Below are 16,911 nucleotides of genomic sequence, written 5' to 3'. Positions count from 1 at the left end.
AATGAAAATTCTGTCATTAATTACTCACCCTCATGCCATTCCAAACCTGTAAGACCTTCGTTCATCTTCAGAACACAAATTAAGATATTTTTGATGAAATCCGAGAGCTTTCTGACCCTGCATAGACAGCAACGCTGGGTTGTTCTGAAATGTTCCCAGACCCAGAAACGTAGCAAGGACATTGTTAAAATTGTCCATGTGACATCAGTGGTTCAACCATAACCGTAAGAAAACCATACTCTTTAAGGGAGCTTCTTCTTAAGGTTTAGCAGATGCTATGCTATTGCAAGGGTCTTCTGGGTGATGGCTGGGGCGTTCAGGAAAGTTGCTAAAGGCTGGAATAAACCACTCAACTTTTGCCTCTATTTGCAGTCTGGATGTGTTGACGCTAGCTGCCCAAAGTCAGAGCCAGTCTGCAATCAGATTGGGCAATCAGAGCTGACAGATTGTGTAGTGTATAATGGACACAGACTCTGATTTTTTTTTATCTTCAGACTATGATTCGGTCCAGTTGGAGGATATCAAACATTAATTTGTCATGCATCTTCTAGTAATGAGGCACACATTTCTATGTGAGTTTGTTGTGTTCAGACCTGAAAGTCTGGAAATGTGTAATCGGCATGTCAGCATGTATATAGCCTAATGCATGGTGTTTCAAAATCTGTTTGAGTAGTGTATTTCAGACGTATGGCATTGCTAAGAGGTTGCTGAAATACTGCAGGTGGTTGCCAGGGCATTATATGGTTGACAAGGTGTTTTAGGTGGAAATTTTTTTTTTAAGGTTCATGCATATCAATAGGACAAACAGTGTGGGACAAGTTATACCAGATTTAATACTAAAGTTTAATACTAAAGACAGTTTAAGGATCACGTTCAAATCACTTACCTTAAATATGAGCAAAAGTAATAGTGATGCTTACCTTAGCAAACACTTTTTTAAAACACTTTTTAACACTTTTTTTTTTTAAACAGTCACTACCTGAAGGTCTGAGGTAAGTGTATCAGTGTGTGTGTGTGTGTGTGTGTGTGTGTTTATCATTCACCGTGGGCACTGCTCATTGGGGGTAACGGGCCCAGAGATGGTAAGTTCTGGAATCAGAACCGGTTCTCCAGGTTTCCTGCGGATCCTGGCTGCCTTCTCCCTCACTTGCTCTTCCAGGTCGCCCATGTCTGGTTTCTCTGGAGGTTCCGGCTTCTCTGGCTCCTCGCCCAGCTCTTCCTCACTTTCCTCATCCTCCTCTTCCTCCTCCTGCTGTCTTTTCTTTTTCTGCTTTTTCTTCAAAGCTTTCTGAAGGAATCAGAAACATGTTGAGAACATCTCAGTCTGGTTTCAAAGAGGATTATGACTGCAAAAACAGTAGTTGCATCCCATGTGTAGTAGTACCTGTTTTCTCTTCCAGGATTTCCATTCCTCATGTTGTCTTCGGTATTCACTAATTTTCCTCTGATAGTCTTCCTCTGCCTCCGCCTCCAGCTCTGACACCTCCGCTATGATGTCATTCTCAAACTCCTGCTCGTCCTGCTCTCTGTCCACCTTCTCCCTGCAGACGTCACTCGTTTAATGAAACGAAGCACAAACACAGTCAAACTCGTATGAAAGAAGCCGTACCTCCTGATGAAGAGTTTGAAGGGCGTGTTGGTGAATCTCTGGAAGTCTCTCAGAGCTTTGAGCTCCTTCCACACTCTGATGATGCTTTTGAGGAGAGCTCTGTCCTTCTCCTGCTCCACATCACGCAACTGACGAGTGTGTCTGATGATACAGGAAGAGACCAAGAATCAATTAAAACGTGATGAAACAACGATCATAAATATAACAGGTAGAGGTGATTGGAAATGTCTTACCTCACTTCCTGTTTGTACTCTGCCATCCTCTGCTGGGTCACCTGACTCAGAGCCTCTCCTCTGTGTAGCTCCAGCATATTCTGAATCGTGTTCCTTAAGCTGTTCAACTACACACACACACACACATTCAGAATGAGTCTGAAGAACAGGAGGTTGAGAACAGGAAGCTTGGTTTTGTTGGCACACTTCTGGGTTACCTTATCAGTCAGGAGTCGTGTGAGGTTCTTGTGCTGTCTGGTCAGGTGCTGATCATACAGCTGGGCGAGACGGGCTGCCAGCACGTGTTCACGGCTGAAGAGAGGATGATGGGAGAAGATGAGGCCGGATGCATCTACATCCAGCTGGTAGTCTGCCTGGGGGTCGCCCATTCCAGTTATGTAGAGGTTCACATGCTTGGTCTTCAGAGCCTGGGACAGAGCAGACAATAGTGGAAACACCATGTCATTATGCAAACATTCAGTTATTATGCATTATACATTTTCAGAAATAGCGTACAAAATAACACTTCAAAGGTAGATCTTTTGTTATTTTTTCAACAAAGGATCAGTGAATAAAGGAAGCTTTTAGGACAAACTTTTAGGAAATTACATTTATCCCACTGTTTTAATTGCTATTTATCACACAACTGTTAAAATAACTGAATGGCATCTATGCTAATAATCATCTTTTTCACATCACTTCCTAGCCCCTTAATACTTATCCTGAAGGTACTATAGTCTACAAGATCCAGCTCCAGCTGAGCGTGATTTTGCTGTCCGACATCTACAATACAAAAAAAGGTTTTTGCCCCCTTCTTGCTTTTTTATTTTTTTGATTTTTTTGATTTTTTTGCATATTTGTCACACTTGAATGATTCAGATCATCAAACACATTTTTATATCATGCAAAGATAACCTGAGAAAATACAAAATGCAGTTTTTAAATAATGATTTCATTTATTAAGGGAAAAAAGCTGTCCAAACCCGCCTGGCCCTATGTGAAAAAGTAATTAATAATAAGTTAAAAATCTAATAACTGGTTGTGCCACCCTTTGCAGCAACAACTGCAAACAAGCGTTTGCGATAACTGGCAATGAGTCTTTCACATCGCTGTGGAGGAATTTTGGCCCACTCTTCTTTGCAGAATTGTTTTAATTCAGCCACATTTCAGGGTTTTCGAGCATGAATGGACTTGTTTAAGGTCATGCCACAGCATCTCAATCAGATTTAATTCCGGACTTTGACTTGGCCACTCCAAAAACCTTAATTTTGTTTTACTTGAGCCATTCAGAGGTGCACTTGCTGGTGTGTTTGGGATCATTGTCCTGCTGCATAACCCAAGTGCGCCTGAGGTCACAAACTGACGGCCGGACATTCTCCTTCAGGATTTTCTGATAGAGTGCAGAATTTATGGTTCCATCAATTATGGCAAGTTGTCCAGGTCATTAAGCTGCAAAGCAGTCCCAGACCATCACACTACCACCACCATGTTTGACTGTTGCTATGATGTTCTTTTTTATGAAATGCTGTGTAGGTTTTACGCCAGATGTAACGGGACACACACCTTCCAAAAAGTTCAACTTTTGTCTCATCAGTCCACAGAATATTTGTTTGTTTGTTTGTTTGTATTGCACATTTAAAAACAACTCATGCTGACCAAAGTGCTTTCCAATAAAACAACATATAAAACAAAATAACCAAAACTAAAATAGCAGGAACATAAAAACCACATGACATAAACAATAAACACGAGACCATCATATATACACCAACTAGCTCACACTATAAAACAAAATAACCAAAACTAAAATAGCAGGAACATAAAAACAACATGACATAAACAATAAACACGAGACCATCATATATACACCAACTAGCTCACACCAAATGCCTGGGCAAGTAAGTGCCCTCTTAAAAGGGTTTTAAAATGACCTAGTGATGTACAACATCTAATTTCCAGAGGCAGGTCATTCAAGAGGCGAGGTGCCGCAACCGAAAAGGCACGGTCTCCTTTGGACTTTAAGCGGGATTTAGAGACCTTTAATAAGAATTTTTGAGATGACCTCAATGTCCGTGTCGTAGAATAAAACTGGATCATGTCCGAAATACATTCAGGTGCTAGACCATGCAAGGCTTTAAAAACATACAGAAAAACTTTAAATTGAACTCTAAAATTAACCGGCAGCCAATGCAGCGAGGCTAGCATTGGGGAAACACTGACCTGTTTCTTGGTCCCAGTCAACAGTCTGGTTGTTGCGTTTTGTAATAGTTGAAGACGATTCAACAGACCAGCAGGAATCCCCAAAATACAACGAATTACAATAATCCAATCTTGACATAATAAAAGCATGTATAACACGCTTCAAATCATCAAATGACAAAAAATGTTTCATTTTTGCGATATTTCTTAACTGAAAATATCCCACCTTTACCACAGAGTTCACTTGCTTATCAAATTTAAGCTCCAAATCGACGACCACTCCCTAAGGTTTCTTACTTGCTTATGCAGATTTGAGGCAGTAGGACCTAGACCGGTTAACATATGTGAGGACAGTATAATAGAGCCAAATATTAGGCATTCTGTTTTAGCCTCATTTAATTGTAAACAATTATGTGCCATCCATAACTTTAATCTCATGATAGCAAGTCATCAGATCACCTAACTCATCACGATCACCTGCATTCAGTGGAAGATAGAGCTGTGCATCATCTGCATAAAAATGGTATGCAACATTGTATTTCCGACAAATAAAACCAAGCGGAAGCATATATAAAGAAAATAAAATGGGCCCCAAAATTGATCCCTGGGGAACCCCACAAAAAGAAGCTGCAGAATCAGAAAAGTAATTGCCCAACTGAACTACAGAACTTCTATCCTTTAAGTAAGAGCAAAACCATTTGAGAGCATTTCCCCAAATGCCTACCCACTGACTTCATCGATTTAAAAGGATGTCATGATCAATCGTGTCAAATGCTGCCGTAAGGTCAAGAAGAATCAAAATGGCACCCTTTCCTGCATCGGCAGCGGGCATTAAGTCATTGTGTACTTTTAAAAGGGCAGTCTCTGTACTATATTTTGATCTAAAACCAGACCGAACTTTATCCAAAACTGAATTTGCATTTCCCCAAATGCCTACCCATTGACTTCATCGATTTAAAAGGATGTCATGATCAATCGTGTCAAATGCTGCCGTAAGGTCAAGAAGAATCAAAATGGCACCCTTTCCTGCATCGGCAGCGAGCATTAAGTCATTGTGTACTTTTAAAAGGGCAGTCTCTGTACAATATTTTGATCTAAAACCAGACCGAACTTTATCCAAAACTGAATTTTTATTTAAGAACGAGATGAGCTGATGATAAACAGCCTTCTCTAATATTTTTTATAAAAAAAAGGGAGCTTAGAAATGGGGCGATAGCTATTTAAAACTAAAGGATCCAGTCTAGGCTTTTTCAAAAGAGGTTGTATTATAGCATGTTTTAGGTAAGATGGAACTATACCATTTACTAGGCTACTTTTAATAATACTAACAATGTTTGGGACTACAACATCTAAAACTTGAAGAAGAAGATGAGAGGGAATGACATCTGATGCACAATTTGTAGGTTTTAAATGCTGGATTTACTAAATTAGAAAATGAAATTGGCTCAAAGTCCGAGAAGAATACAGATCCCAAAGAAGAGTCAAAATAATAATCAGAGGTAGGCTGAATGCTAGCTCTAATTATCTTGATCTTACTGGTAAAAAATTGTAAGAAATTATCACAGGCTTCTTAGTAGGATCTGGGTAAATGCGTGTTAATGGATTTAATACAGAATTCATTGTACTAAATAAAACTTTTGGATTATGAGAATAAGTATTAATTAAATCAGAAAAATACTGCGCTTTAGCTGCCTTAACTTCACGTTGATAATTAATCATACGGTCTTTAAGTATCTCATAAGATACTTGAGGTTTATCTTTTTTCCATTGCCTCTCGGCTCGCCTCCATTCTCGTCTAATGACACGAGTACTTTGGTTAAGCCATGGCTGTTGTCTGGTTTTAGGTAATACCATTTTTGCAGGTGCACACCAATTTAAAATGTTGTGTTAAACCACAAAATCAATTCTTAGAACATATATTACCAAAATGAGATATAGTTGACCTAGAGGTCTCAGCAATATTATATGCCTCTACAAACTGACTGCAGTGAAGGGATAGATGGCCCTAAACCATTTTCCTACAGGCTTACAGCTCTGCAGATTGCCTGACAAAGAAGCATTAAAAGAAGCATTAAAAATGACAGGTTTGTGATCCAATAAAGGGGTGTCAGCAATTTCCACATTATGTATAGGAAAACCAAAAGATAAAATCAAGTCCAATGTATGTCCATGAGTATGAGTGGGCTCCAAAACAGACTGCATAAGACTAAATGAGTCCACAAGATCTAAAAATTAGATCTTAAAAGATCTAATATTAAAAGACTGTCAGTACTAGAAATCACAGTTGACAAAAAGCATTTATAAAAACCTTATTGTATTTAGGTGGTCTGTAAATAAGTGCACAGAGGACTGGATTTACCAGATCAATCTTAAACACCTGTACCTCGAAACTACTATAACAACCAACTGAAAACATTCGACATTTAAAACACTTTTTAAAAACCGTAGCTACCCCTCCACGCCTGCCCTTTTCCCTGAGAGTACTCAAAAAGTTAAACGATGCAGGAGCCGTCTTAAAAAGAAGATCGATTTCATCCACATCATCAACATTTAGCCATGTTTCAGTCACGAATAAAAAGTCCAACCCGCGAGATAGAATAAAGTCATTAATTAAGAAAGTCTTATTAGCAATAGACCTTGCATTCATCAGTGCCATCGTTAAGATGTTATCGGAGCACTTTTGTAAAGAACGGAGACATAGATGAGGGGTCGAAGTTTACCCCTCTCCGCCTCGAGTAATGTTTCGAACGCAGATGTACTGGCTTCACTCTCCGTGAGATAGGAGAGACACAGTCTGAACAAGAGTACCTTGGAGAAGTAGGGCCAGGTGATGATAAACGTCTCACGAAGCATCCGGGGCTGCAGCACTCTCCCTCCAAAGAACCACAATCCGTGCACAGCAACCCCAGCTCAGGTACACAAGGTCTTCCGTAATAGCTTTCCAAATTAAAGCCCAAAGATGTTATGCAATCAGCAGGCTCCTTCAGACCAACGCATAGCCTTTTCAGATGACCTTGATGGCCGCCTCGCCACCCCCGTTTTCTGTAGTGTCTCTTTCTTTTATGAATATCACAGTCCGGCACGCAGCATAGTTTCATGGGTATTCATGGGTATGGTTTGTATCCTTCATCATTCCCGCTGCGCGGACACGTACCATATTCTCCGATGCCCAATAGGAAATCACGGTCATAAACATATGATGCTGTTTTTGTAACAAATGAGCACATAAACGAAGTTACCAAACACAAAACATACAACGTGGCGACTGAACAACAGCGACGGCTTGCCATGCACACAGGCGCCATCATGCCAGAAGTCATTGGCCCAAAAGTCTTGGGGATAATCAAGATATTTTTTGGCAAATGTGAGACGAGCCTTTGTGTTCTTTTTGGTCAGCAGTGGCTTTTGCCTTGGAACTCTTTGTTTGTAATCTTCCATAACAAAGAAACTTCTACTGCTCTGTGATAGACACTACATCTACCTGCAATCTACTGTTCAATCCTGGATGGACCTCCCACAAAACCTATCTTTAATGTAGTAGCAAATCTCCTTAACTAGTGCCATTATATTTCAACTGTATGGCTAGAGGAGATAGTAATTATGCTTGACGCTACATCAAATTGTTATTAATTTAACAAAACTTTACAGGTATGATCATTTAATTTTTTTTTTAAATGTTGCCTTGGGAACTAACTGAAATAAATAAATTTAAGTTAAAGTAAAATGACTAAAACAAATAAAAAAAAAATAATAACCAACCAAACAAATAAAACTAATTAAAAATGACAAATGCACATAAAATTACTAAACTGAAAAATGTAGGACATTTAAATACAGTTTGATTGTGTGATTTAGTGATTTATAGCAATAATAGTAATAAAAAAACTAGTTTAAAAATACTAAACTAAATAAATAATAAATAAATAAATCCAGAATAAGTAACAGGGTTGCAGATTTAGCATACATTTGTACTCAGTAGGGGCTAAATATTCTTGGGTCAGACGTTATTTTTTAATTACTGTTTTTTTTTTTTAATTCCAAAAATAATGTAAAAAAAAATGCTCTATTTTGGAGACTATCCACTGAACATAAACAGCGTATGCTATTCTGTGTCAGCTGTGGCACGCGGACACATTGTTTACGTTCAGATCAAAGCGCAAACAACGTAGAAAATGTATCCGCGTGCCACAGCTGACACAGAATAGCATACGCTGTTTACGTTCAGTGGATAGTCTCCAAAATAGCGCCAGGGTGACGCGGAGGAGATGAATTGTTGAATAAAGTCGCTTTTTTTTTTTTTTTTGCACACAAAAAGTATTCTCGTAGCTTCGTAATATTACGGTTGAACCCCTGATGTCACGTGGATTATTTTAACGATGTCCTTGCTACGTTTCTGCACCTTGATCGTGTAAAGCCCCATTCAGACTACACGATTTTAGCCCGATTTTGCCACGATTTGTGTCGTGGGGATTCGTAAAAGACAATGGGCGTCGGGACGCACGATTCAATCGTTTCATCTCGTGTAGTGTGTCATAGTGCACGACAACCGATGCCATGTCTGCGACGCTTCACGACATCAACACAGAAAGTCTAGCATGTTTAATTTTTTTCCCGTCGTCCACGAGGTTTGGAACGACATGAGAGTAATTAATGACAGAATTTTCATTTTTGGGTGAACTATCCCTTTAAAGTCAAAAAAATGAAAAGAGTTTTGTTTTTTTTTTTTGTGGGAAAGAACACATAACTGATTCTTCCTCTCCAGACCAGTGTTAGAGGTCCAGTGCCTTGGGATCACAGAAAACTGTCTTCCAAAACCAGTGCATTTAATGTGAGTCATGTTTCATCTGAATTCCACAAACCTTGCAAAACTTAATCTGGCAAAAACTAGTTGTTCTTTGAAAGCACTCATTGTAGCAGCCTGGGAACTGGGATAAGGGCCACATTTACACTGTCAGCTAGGGGTGTGAGATATGTTGGGTCTACGATACTATCATACATATCGTTTTAATGATGTTATGACATTATGAAGTATGTTCACTCACTTTGCAAAAAAACAAACAAAAACATGCTGTGAGAGAGCATGCTTTCACTGCGTGATGTAGCTATTAGAACGCAGTTCGAATGACCCCAAATTCAAGATACTGGGGGCAGAAAAAGCCCCTGTATGTGTTTTTGTTTTATATTTACATCATAGTATATAGTTAAGCAACATCACAAGAACAAGAATGCTGTTTTTCCCCAATATCAGCACAACTGCAAATGTGATACTGATTTTATACAGTAGTGTGTTACTGAACGAATCCACATTTTTTAAATAATCGGTTGAACAAATTATTTACTGATCCTTTCATAAAGAAGAATGACTCAAAGAGTTAGCCTGCTTTCATATTTGAAGTAACTTTTTTTTATAATTTCATATTTGAATACTGACCTTTTTGTGTAGAAAACATGAATCTCAAAGCATTATTAATGCAATTGTTATTGCATTCATGCCACCTCTGAGCTGCATTAAACAATATGTGCAATAATTCTAAACAGTATTATGTTGTATTATTCTAAATGATTCTGTTGCTTAAATGTAGCAATTAAACATAAAATGATGATGCATACTTCTAATAAAGTCAGAAAAAAATGTCCCCGGAAATCAATTTAAGGTGGCAATTATTGACCCTTCATGGAAAAGATTATTTCTGTCAGAATATGAAAATTTTCATTTTCATATGAAGGAGTCCAGCACATAAACACACAAAATATTGTCTAATTATCATAATGTATAATTCAATCTCTGACCTTTCTGTAGACAGCCTGCAGCGCAGGGTCCAGCTCATCCTCCAGGTGGAAGAGAGGCGGTCTGGACGAAGACTCTTTGATTGGGTCAGGCAGAGCAATAATACACCCATCATCTCCAAACCACTTCCTTCCCTGCAGAAATCACAAACACTCACATTACAGACAATAACATTTGTAAACAAATTAGTTTTTTACAGTATCATTTTTATAGAAGTTATAATATACATTTCTTTACCCAGCTTCTTTAATTACCTCAGCCTGCTTCAGGATTCGGTTTTCCAAAATGTTCTGATTGGTCAGACAGACGGGTGGCCTCTCCCCCACATATAACCCTTCCTCCTCCAGGTAACGGGGACGCACGTTCTCTGGCAGCTTACTGGAGGCAGGAACTGTGTGGCAAATGTAAATCACAGATTATTTGACCTATAGGAGGGTTAAGGTGAAGGACTGAAGAGTGCTGCTTCGGTTTCTGTACCTGGCCTCATGCTGGGAACAAACAGTGTCTCTCGCTCCCTCTGTAGTCGCCTGCTGTAGCCTATATATTCCGCTCTCTTCACTTCCAGGAAGTCCTGTGCTGATTGGTCAATGATGAACAAATCCTCCTCATCTTCTCTGACCAGAGGAGCATCTTCATCCTAAACAGTGAACTCATTACATCATGAATGAATGACAACCAGTAACAAAAATATGGACACTTTACAATAAGCTCAGATTAGTTCATGTTAACTCATGCATTATTTTATTACTAAAAATGAGCAATACAGTTATTACAGTATTTATTAATCTTTGCAAACTTCAGTTGATAAAAACACAACTAGATCAAATGTTATATTAGTAAATGACGAAATTAACAATATCAAGGATTTAAAGGGATAGTTCACCCAAGAATGAAAATTTGATGTTTATCTGCTTACCCCCAGGGCATCCAAGATGTAGGTGACTTTGTTTCTTCAGTAGAACACAATGATGATTTTTAACTCCAACCGGTGCAGTCTATCAGTCGTATAATGCATGGCAATGCTAACAAAATCTATGAGGGTAAAAAAAAACACGATCAAATGTGTTCTACTGAAGAAACAAAGTCACCTACATCTTGGATGCCCTGGGGGTAAGAAGATAAACATCAAGTTCTCATTCTTGGGTGAACCATCCCTTTAAGGTTTTATTTATTTATTTACTTTCAGTGTTAGTTCATGTCAAATGCAGTTAACTAATATTAAAAACTGTAAAGTGCTACCAAAAAAAAAAAAAATGTATATACTTTTTAATCTAAAAACCTGAGAGAATATAAACTCCAAGTCACCCTGGCTTCTCCTTCATGCTCCCCCTCCAATTCACCCTCTTCCTCCCCTTCTTCTTCCTCCTTCTCTTCATCTTCCTCCCCTGATTCCCCCTCTCCTTCCTCCTCTGCTTCTCTTCTCCTGGAATGTCTTTTCTTACGGCGCGGTTGCCGTTGAGGCTCTGGGTCAAAGTTGAAGGTGAAGAAGTTGTACGCCTCTTCAGCGGTCGGCAAATCAGCCTCAGCCTGCTCAGAAACCAAACACTCATCAGGATTTGAGCATTTCTAGATGATTTCTCTATTAATTCTGTCAGTTCTGTTCATTTATACTTCACCTAATATTGAAAATATAATTTATACAGAACACAAATATCCAGTGTAGATCGCAAATATTCTGAATGTACCATTTTATAATATATAACCATTTCATTACTTTTTGTTGGTGCTTCTCACCCTCGCAGGAGAAACAGCAGATTCTTACCCTTTTGTCTTTGGCTGCACGTCTAGATGCATCACGAAACTTCAGTCTGGCAGCAAAGGATGAGTCTTCATCGGCCTGTAGATCTGGACCCGTCTGAAGGAGGAAACCCCATGATCAGACTTCTTTCAGTTCTAAACCGAAGGTGGTGCGTTTCATCTTAATTATAAAATATGCATATAAAATTAGCTGTGTTTACAGTGTTTACTAAATACACTGAAAACAGTAAAATTGTGAAATATTATGATAATTCAAAAAAGCTGTTTTTTAACTTATAAAGTATATTTATACTAATAAATTTTTAACTTAATTTCTATGTGAATATGTGTTAAACTGTAATTTATTTCTGTGATGCGCAGCTGTATTTCCAGCATCATTACTGCAGTCTTCAGTGTCACATGATCTTCAGAAATCATTCTAATATACTGACTTGCTGCTCAAGAAACATTTCTGTTTATTATCACTGTTGAAAACAATTGTGCTGCTTCATATTTTTTTGGAAACTGTGATACAGTTTTTCAGGATTCCTTGATAAATTCAAAGCTCAAAAGAACAGCATTTACTTAAAATAGAAATCTTTTGTAACATTACAGATGTCTTTACTGTCACTTTTGATCAATGTAATGTGTCCTTGCTGAATAAAAGTATTAATTTCTTTAAAAACATAAATAACTTACTGACCCCAAACCTTTGAACTGTAGTGCATACTACAATATTTAGTTTATGGTCACAGGGCAACTACTGTACTACTGAGATCAGTAGTCATCAGTGCTTACGTCTCTGTCGAATCTAGTGAGGGTGTCTCTGTCTCGCAGACTCTGTAGACGGCTGGCAGGCTCAATGATGCTGTCCTGCTCTAGAAGACTAGCGGCTTTAGACTGAAGGGACGACACAATGATGAATGAATTAGGAATCATTTAGTATTCTGAAATATATTATGAAATACATGTTCTGTTTTTCTCTCACTGGCCCCAGACGACCTTTACCTTTGCTGCTCTCAGCTTCTCAGTCATGCGCAGTCTCATGGTGGTCTCTGATTGGCTGGATCCTGGCCTTATCACAGGACGAGGAGGAAGATCTAGAGAGATTGTGAGGATGAGAGTGTTGTACTCAGCAAAATTTCTACAGTCACACAGTATATAGACTGTCATGGCAGCCAGCCCCAGTGAAACCAAGGCTTTGCGATAACGTCTATAAACTGCAGAATGTCCTAACCTCTCGGTGAGCGCGCTGGTGGGCTTTCTACATCGTCTCCTCTGTCCTGCTCCTCTCTCATCTCCTGCACTGCTGTCACCTCCTCCTCATCTGGAGGAGACTCTACCGCCATCTCCTTAAGCAGCTAGAACATGGAGACCATATGCAGACATTACAGACAAAACAAACCCAAGTGCAATGGAAGAAAACGGCCATGAGGTCTGAGGTGATTCATTAACAACCTCTAAGTGGACTGATATTTTGTAGCAATATTCACACTTTTGTACTTATCTACTTAATGGTTGTTTATTGGGTCTACCACAAAATTATGCGAAAGTAACTTCCCTATTTAATGTTGTATTATTTGCATTATTATTACAGTATCTTTCATAGCCACTCTTTTATTTATTTTTTATTTTTTCAAATAAATAATAATAATAGCATTGGCAAAATAATACAATTAATAACAATAATTAATATCATGTTTTTATTCTTACTCTAAAGCAAAGATTAATTACTGAATAAAACTGATTACTGACAATATATTATTTGCATTATTGCTTAACTTTTTATAGCCATTAATTTTTAAACAACAGCAGCAATAATCATCATCATCATCATCATCATCATCATCATAATGTCATAAGTCACAAAATAATGATAATAAGTCCCAAAAATTGTAAGTCCTAAAATAATGTTTTTATTGTTGTAGTCATCATTATTTTATCAAAAAGCAGAAACGAATGATTAAAAATCAGTTCTGTACAGTGGCAATCTTATACTGTCTATCTATAAAGTTATCACAGTCCTGACCTTCTTCTTCTTTTTCATTCTCTTCGCCATCACTGAACGTCTGAGTGTCTCACCAGGGTCCTCTTCTCCACCTGGAAGCTCCTAATATAACATATTATGATATATATATATATTTGCCTACTGTTTTTGTTTTTCTTTGAGTTTGCACGAGTTGCTGTTAATCATGCCAGTCCAGTTAGATAAAATAACATGCAGTATTTTTCTCGCTGGTCAGAAGCAGTTTTTAAGGAAATTCAATGCTTGGATACAAGAAGAATGACACAGAATGTTCAAGAGAGTTCTGAAATCCAATAGAAAAGCATTGAAAGAATAGTTGAAATTTTGTTAGTCAGCCTATTAAGATCAGCATAGACATTCTTCTTAATATCTCATTTTGTGAATGGATGGATGGATGGATGGATGGATGGATGCATAAATGGATGGATGGATAATGTCAGGATGACACAAGGATGATTGATGACCCAATGTTTATATTTGGACGATCTATTCCTTTAACTAAGAATTAGGACAGAAGCACTATTGAAGGAAAGTCTAGCAGAAATGCATTAGTGCACAACAGGAAAATGCAAGGGTGAGAACAGAACCAACCTCCACCGCAGTGTGTTCATTCTCCTTAGACAGGTCCCAGTCTGACGGAACCAAAGCCTACAGCAGATCGGCACAGACCTTACATTCACGGCTTCATGCATGCGTTCAGTGAAGGAGCATACTCTAGCTTTATATCGCTACAGTTTGTCTTGTATAACAAACTGCTAATATAACAAACATGTCTAGCAACTTCAGATGTGACATACACCAAACATGAGCGTAAGTGCGTACTGTCCAAAAGTGCTGCCCCTAAATAACAGGCGATAAACAACAAATAGAGCAAATGGCAATACTTTTTCAGTACACTCTACTATAGTGCATTATGTATAGTGTTTATACCTGTTTATCATCTCTGACTCTTCCTAAAGACTCCTGCAGTTCTCTCCTCTTCTTCCTTATCTTCTCTCGTACATCACTGAAGATAACAGGAGAGAAGATTTAAAAGTCTTAAAACAGTCACATTGTACGTGTTTACTCTCGAGATAGTAAAAACAGAAAGACTAAGTTACCTGGGCGATGACATTTTGCTGGCCATGACTACAATTATTTATATGAGAGATCTTCCCAAATTCATATCAGATTAGAAGTCAGGCCTTCACGGGAACTTCTGGATGAAACTGTAATAAACTCGTAAATGAGTGAAGTTTACAGACCGTCTCGTCTACAGCAGACATGGTTTATAAACACACATCTGATGTTTCCGTTAACGTTACACGGGTTTCCAAGTAAATCTCTTAATAACAGCAGACCGTTAGTCTTTCGAGGCAGGACATAAACAAGACAAATGAACAAAACTGAAAACAACGGCTTTCTAGATTTTAACAGTGCAAACAACATTAATCCGCTGAAGGAGCAGCTTTTCAAGCTTTATTTTGGTAGAGTTTTACCGTCATGCGGCGCTTCGCTGCCTGGTAACGGATGTAAATAATCTGCAACCGAACCCAGAGCCGTTTGCGTCCGGTCCGTCCCACTCTACGTGGGTTTTTCATTGGCCCACAGACCCGTCAATCATCTAAATCTGGGGACGTCACAGGCTTGAATCCGATCCTGCGTATATTGTTCTTTTTTGTAGTTTATATTTGTTCAGGACCTTTATATTATATGTTGGAAATAAAAAAAAAAAAAAACATTAAAAAAAATATATATTGTTGATAAATAGACCAAAGTCTTCTCAATACCATGTCAAACAAAGACATTCGTTCAATTATTAATAGATCTCAGATTTCTTTACCTGCTTGTGTGAGTTTTTGGAATAACATATTTAGTGATATAGAATGGGAAGAGTCTTGGTTTCTTCGACAAAAATTATTCTTATCTAATAAAGTTGTTGAAGTCTCTATCAAAATGATCCAGCCTTCAGTCTGAAGAAACAATCAGTCATTTGTTTTGGGACTGTGCTTATTCTAAAGTGTTCTGGGTTGACTTTTCCAATTTTGTTAAAACATATTTATATCCAAACTTTTGTATAACCCCAACAATTGTGTTTTTTGGTTACTCTTTGAATTTAGACCCTACTCACTGTAAATGTATTATTATATTATATTATCTATTGCTATATCTTGCTAAATTTTACATTCATAAGTGTACAAAACTCCCTACTTTTTATTTTCAGGAAAGATTTTGATGTGCATGTAAACTCTTTAAGAAACTCTAATAATTCTATTGCATGTAAGACTCTTTCATGGTCTAAGTCTTATAAGCTAACATAGTATGCTTTGAAGTATTGTTTGTAACCCTTATTGTCTTTTGTTCTTACTTGTCTTTGTAATTATTTGTTGTTCTTCTATTGCATAATAAAAAAAGAAATAAAAAAAAGATACAAAAAAAATATATATATATATATTGTTGATAAATGTTGTGTACTCTATACAACGTTGTATATCTTTAATGTCATCTTTGTGATGTTTGCATTCATAATAAAAAATAATTAAAAAAAAACGTGTATTCTTAATATCCAACAAGATTTATTGTTTACTTTTAAATATATAATTTTTGGACACTTTGATTCTGATTCTAATAAAAACAAAGCTTGTTTTGTTATAAATGTAATTTATTTTCTTGGCAAATTCTATATCCATAAATGTAAATTCACCAACAACAAACCAATGTTTCTTGTTTTTTTGAAAGAATTTAAAATGTATCTTAATACTATTTCAGCCTCTGTAAATAAGAAAGCGAGAAGAACATCCTCAATTTGTAATGACTTTAATTTGTATACTCGAATTGAAATATAAATTAATATCTTACCCTCGTGTTTTTTTTCCTTTCTTCCAATTTATATTTTTTCTTTATCTTTTTCTTTCTTTTTTTTTTGTTCTGTATGTTCAGATGACACTGTACATATTGTTGATAAGTGTTGTGTACTCTATATCTTTAATGTCATCTTTGTGATGTTTGCATTCATAATAAAAAAAATGGTAACACTTTACTTGAAGGGGTGTGCATAAGACTGACATGACACCTTCATAATCATGACATGACACATGTCATGAATATGAAGGAGGTTTTATGCATGTTTATGACAACTGTCATTAAGTGTCATTCGCTCAGTTATGTCATTTTTAATGCAAATATGACATTATTTGACCTAACCCTAACCTAACCCTACCCCTGCCCTTACCCCTAACCATAGCCCATAACAAAAACATCTCAAACAATGTCATCTTTGCATTAAAAATTACATAACTGAGCGAATGACACTTAATGACAGTTGTCATAAACATGCATAAAAAACCTTCATATTCATGAC

General features: G+C 37.4%; 1 protein-coding gene across 3 annotated transcripts in view; it reads right to left on the bottom strand.

Moving 5' to 3' along the window:
* cc2d2a (coiled-coil and C2 domain containing 2A) overlaps positions 1-15,112 on the bottom strand; it is a 37,195-nt gene extending 22,083 nt beyond the window's left edge. For 2 of the 3 annotated variants that reach the window (XM_016463204.1, XM_016463206.1), the window contains exons 1-18: positions 15,050-15,112; positions 14,672-14,779; positions 14,502-14,577; positions 14,163-14,219; positions 13,575-13,655; positions 12,783-12,906; positions 12,554-12,645; positions 12,344-12,445; positions 11,571-11,663; positions 11,114-11,335; positions 10,286-10,445; positions 10,063-10,199; positions 9,811-9,942; positions 2,040-2,249; positions 1,843-1,949; positions 1,610-1,750; positions 1,385-1,541; positions 1,044-1,288 (exon numbers count right to left, since the gene is read on the bottom strand). In XM_016463204.1, the coding sequence (XP_016318690.1) occupies positions 1,044-1,288; positions 1,385-1,541; positions 1,610-1,750; positions 1,843-1,949; positions 2,040-2,249; positions 9,811-9,942; positions 10,063-10,199; positions 10,286-10,445; positions 11,114-11,335; positions 11,571-11,663; positions 12,344-12,445; positions 12,554-12,645; positions 12,783-12,906; positions 13,575-13,655; positions 14,163-14,219; positions 14,502-14,577; positions 14,672-14,697 (2,162 nt within the window). In that variant the 5' untranslated portion in view covers positions 14,698-14,779; positions 15,050-15,112. Of the gene's footprint in view, positions 1-1,043; positions 1,289-1,384; positions 1,542-1,609; positions 1,751-1,842; positions 1,950-2,039; positions 2,250-9,810; positions 9,943-10,062; positions 10,200-10,285; positions 10,446-11,113; positions 11,336-11,570; positions 11,664-12,343; positions 12,446-12,553; positions 12,646-12,782; positions 12,907-13,574; positions 13,656-14,162; positions 14,220-14,501; positions 14,578-14,671; positions 14,833-15,049 lie in introns of those variants that run through there. The other variant, XM_016463205.1, reaches the window with a different exon arrangement.
* Positions 15,113-16,911: the final 1,799 nt, after the last annotated feature.

The sequence above is a fragment of the Sinocyclocheilus anshuiensis genome, unplaced genomic scaffold, assembly GCF_001515605.1.
Source record: "Sinocyclocheilus anshuiensis isolate Anshui unplaced genomic scaffold, SAMN03320099.WGS_v1.1 scaffold1186, whole genome shotgun sequence".
In the NCBI taxonomy this organism is placed as follows: domain Eukaryota; kingdom Metazoa; phylum Chordata; class Actinopteri; order Cypriniformes; family Cyprinidae; genus Sinocyclocheilus; species Sinocyclocheilus anshuiensis.
The sequence above is the reverse complement of the archived record's forward strand: the minus strand, read 5'-3'. Positions and strand labels throughout refer to the sequence as shown.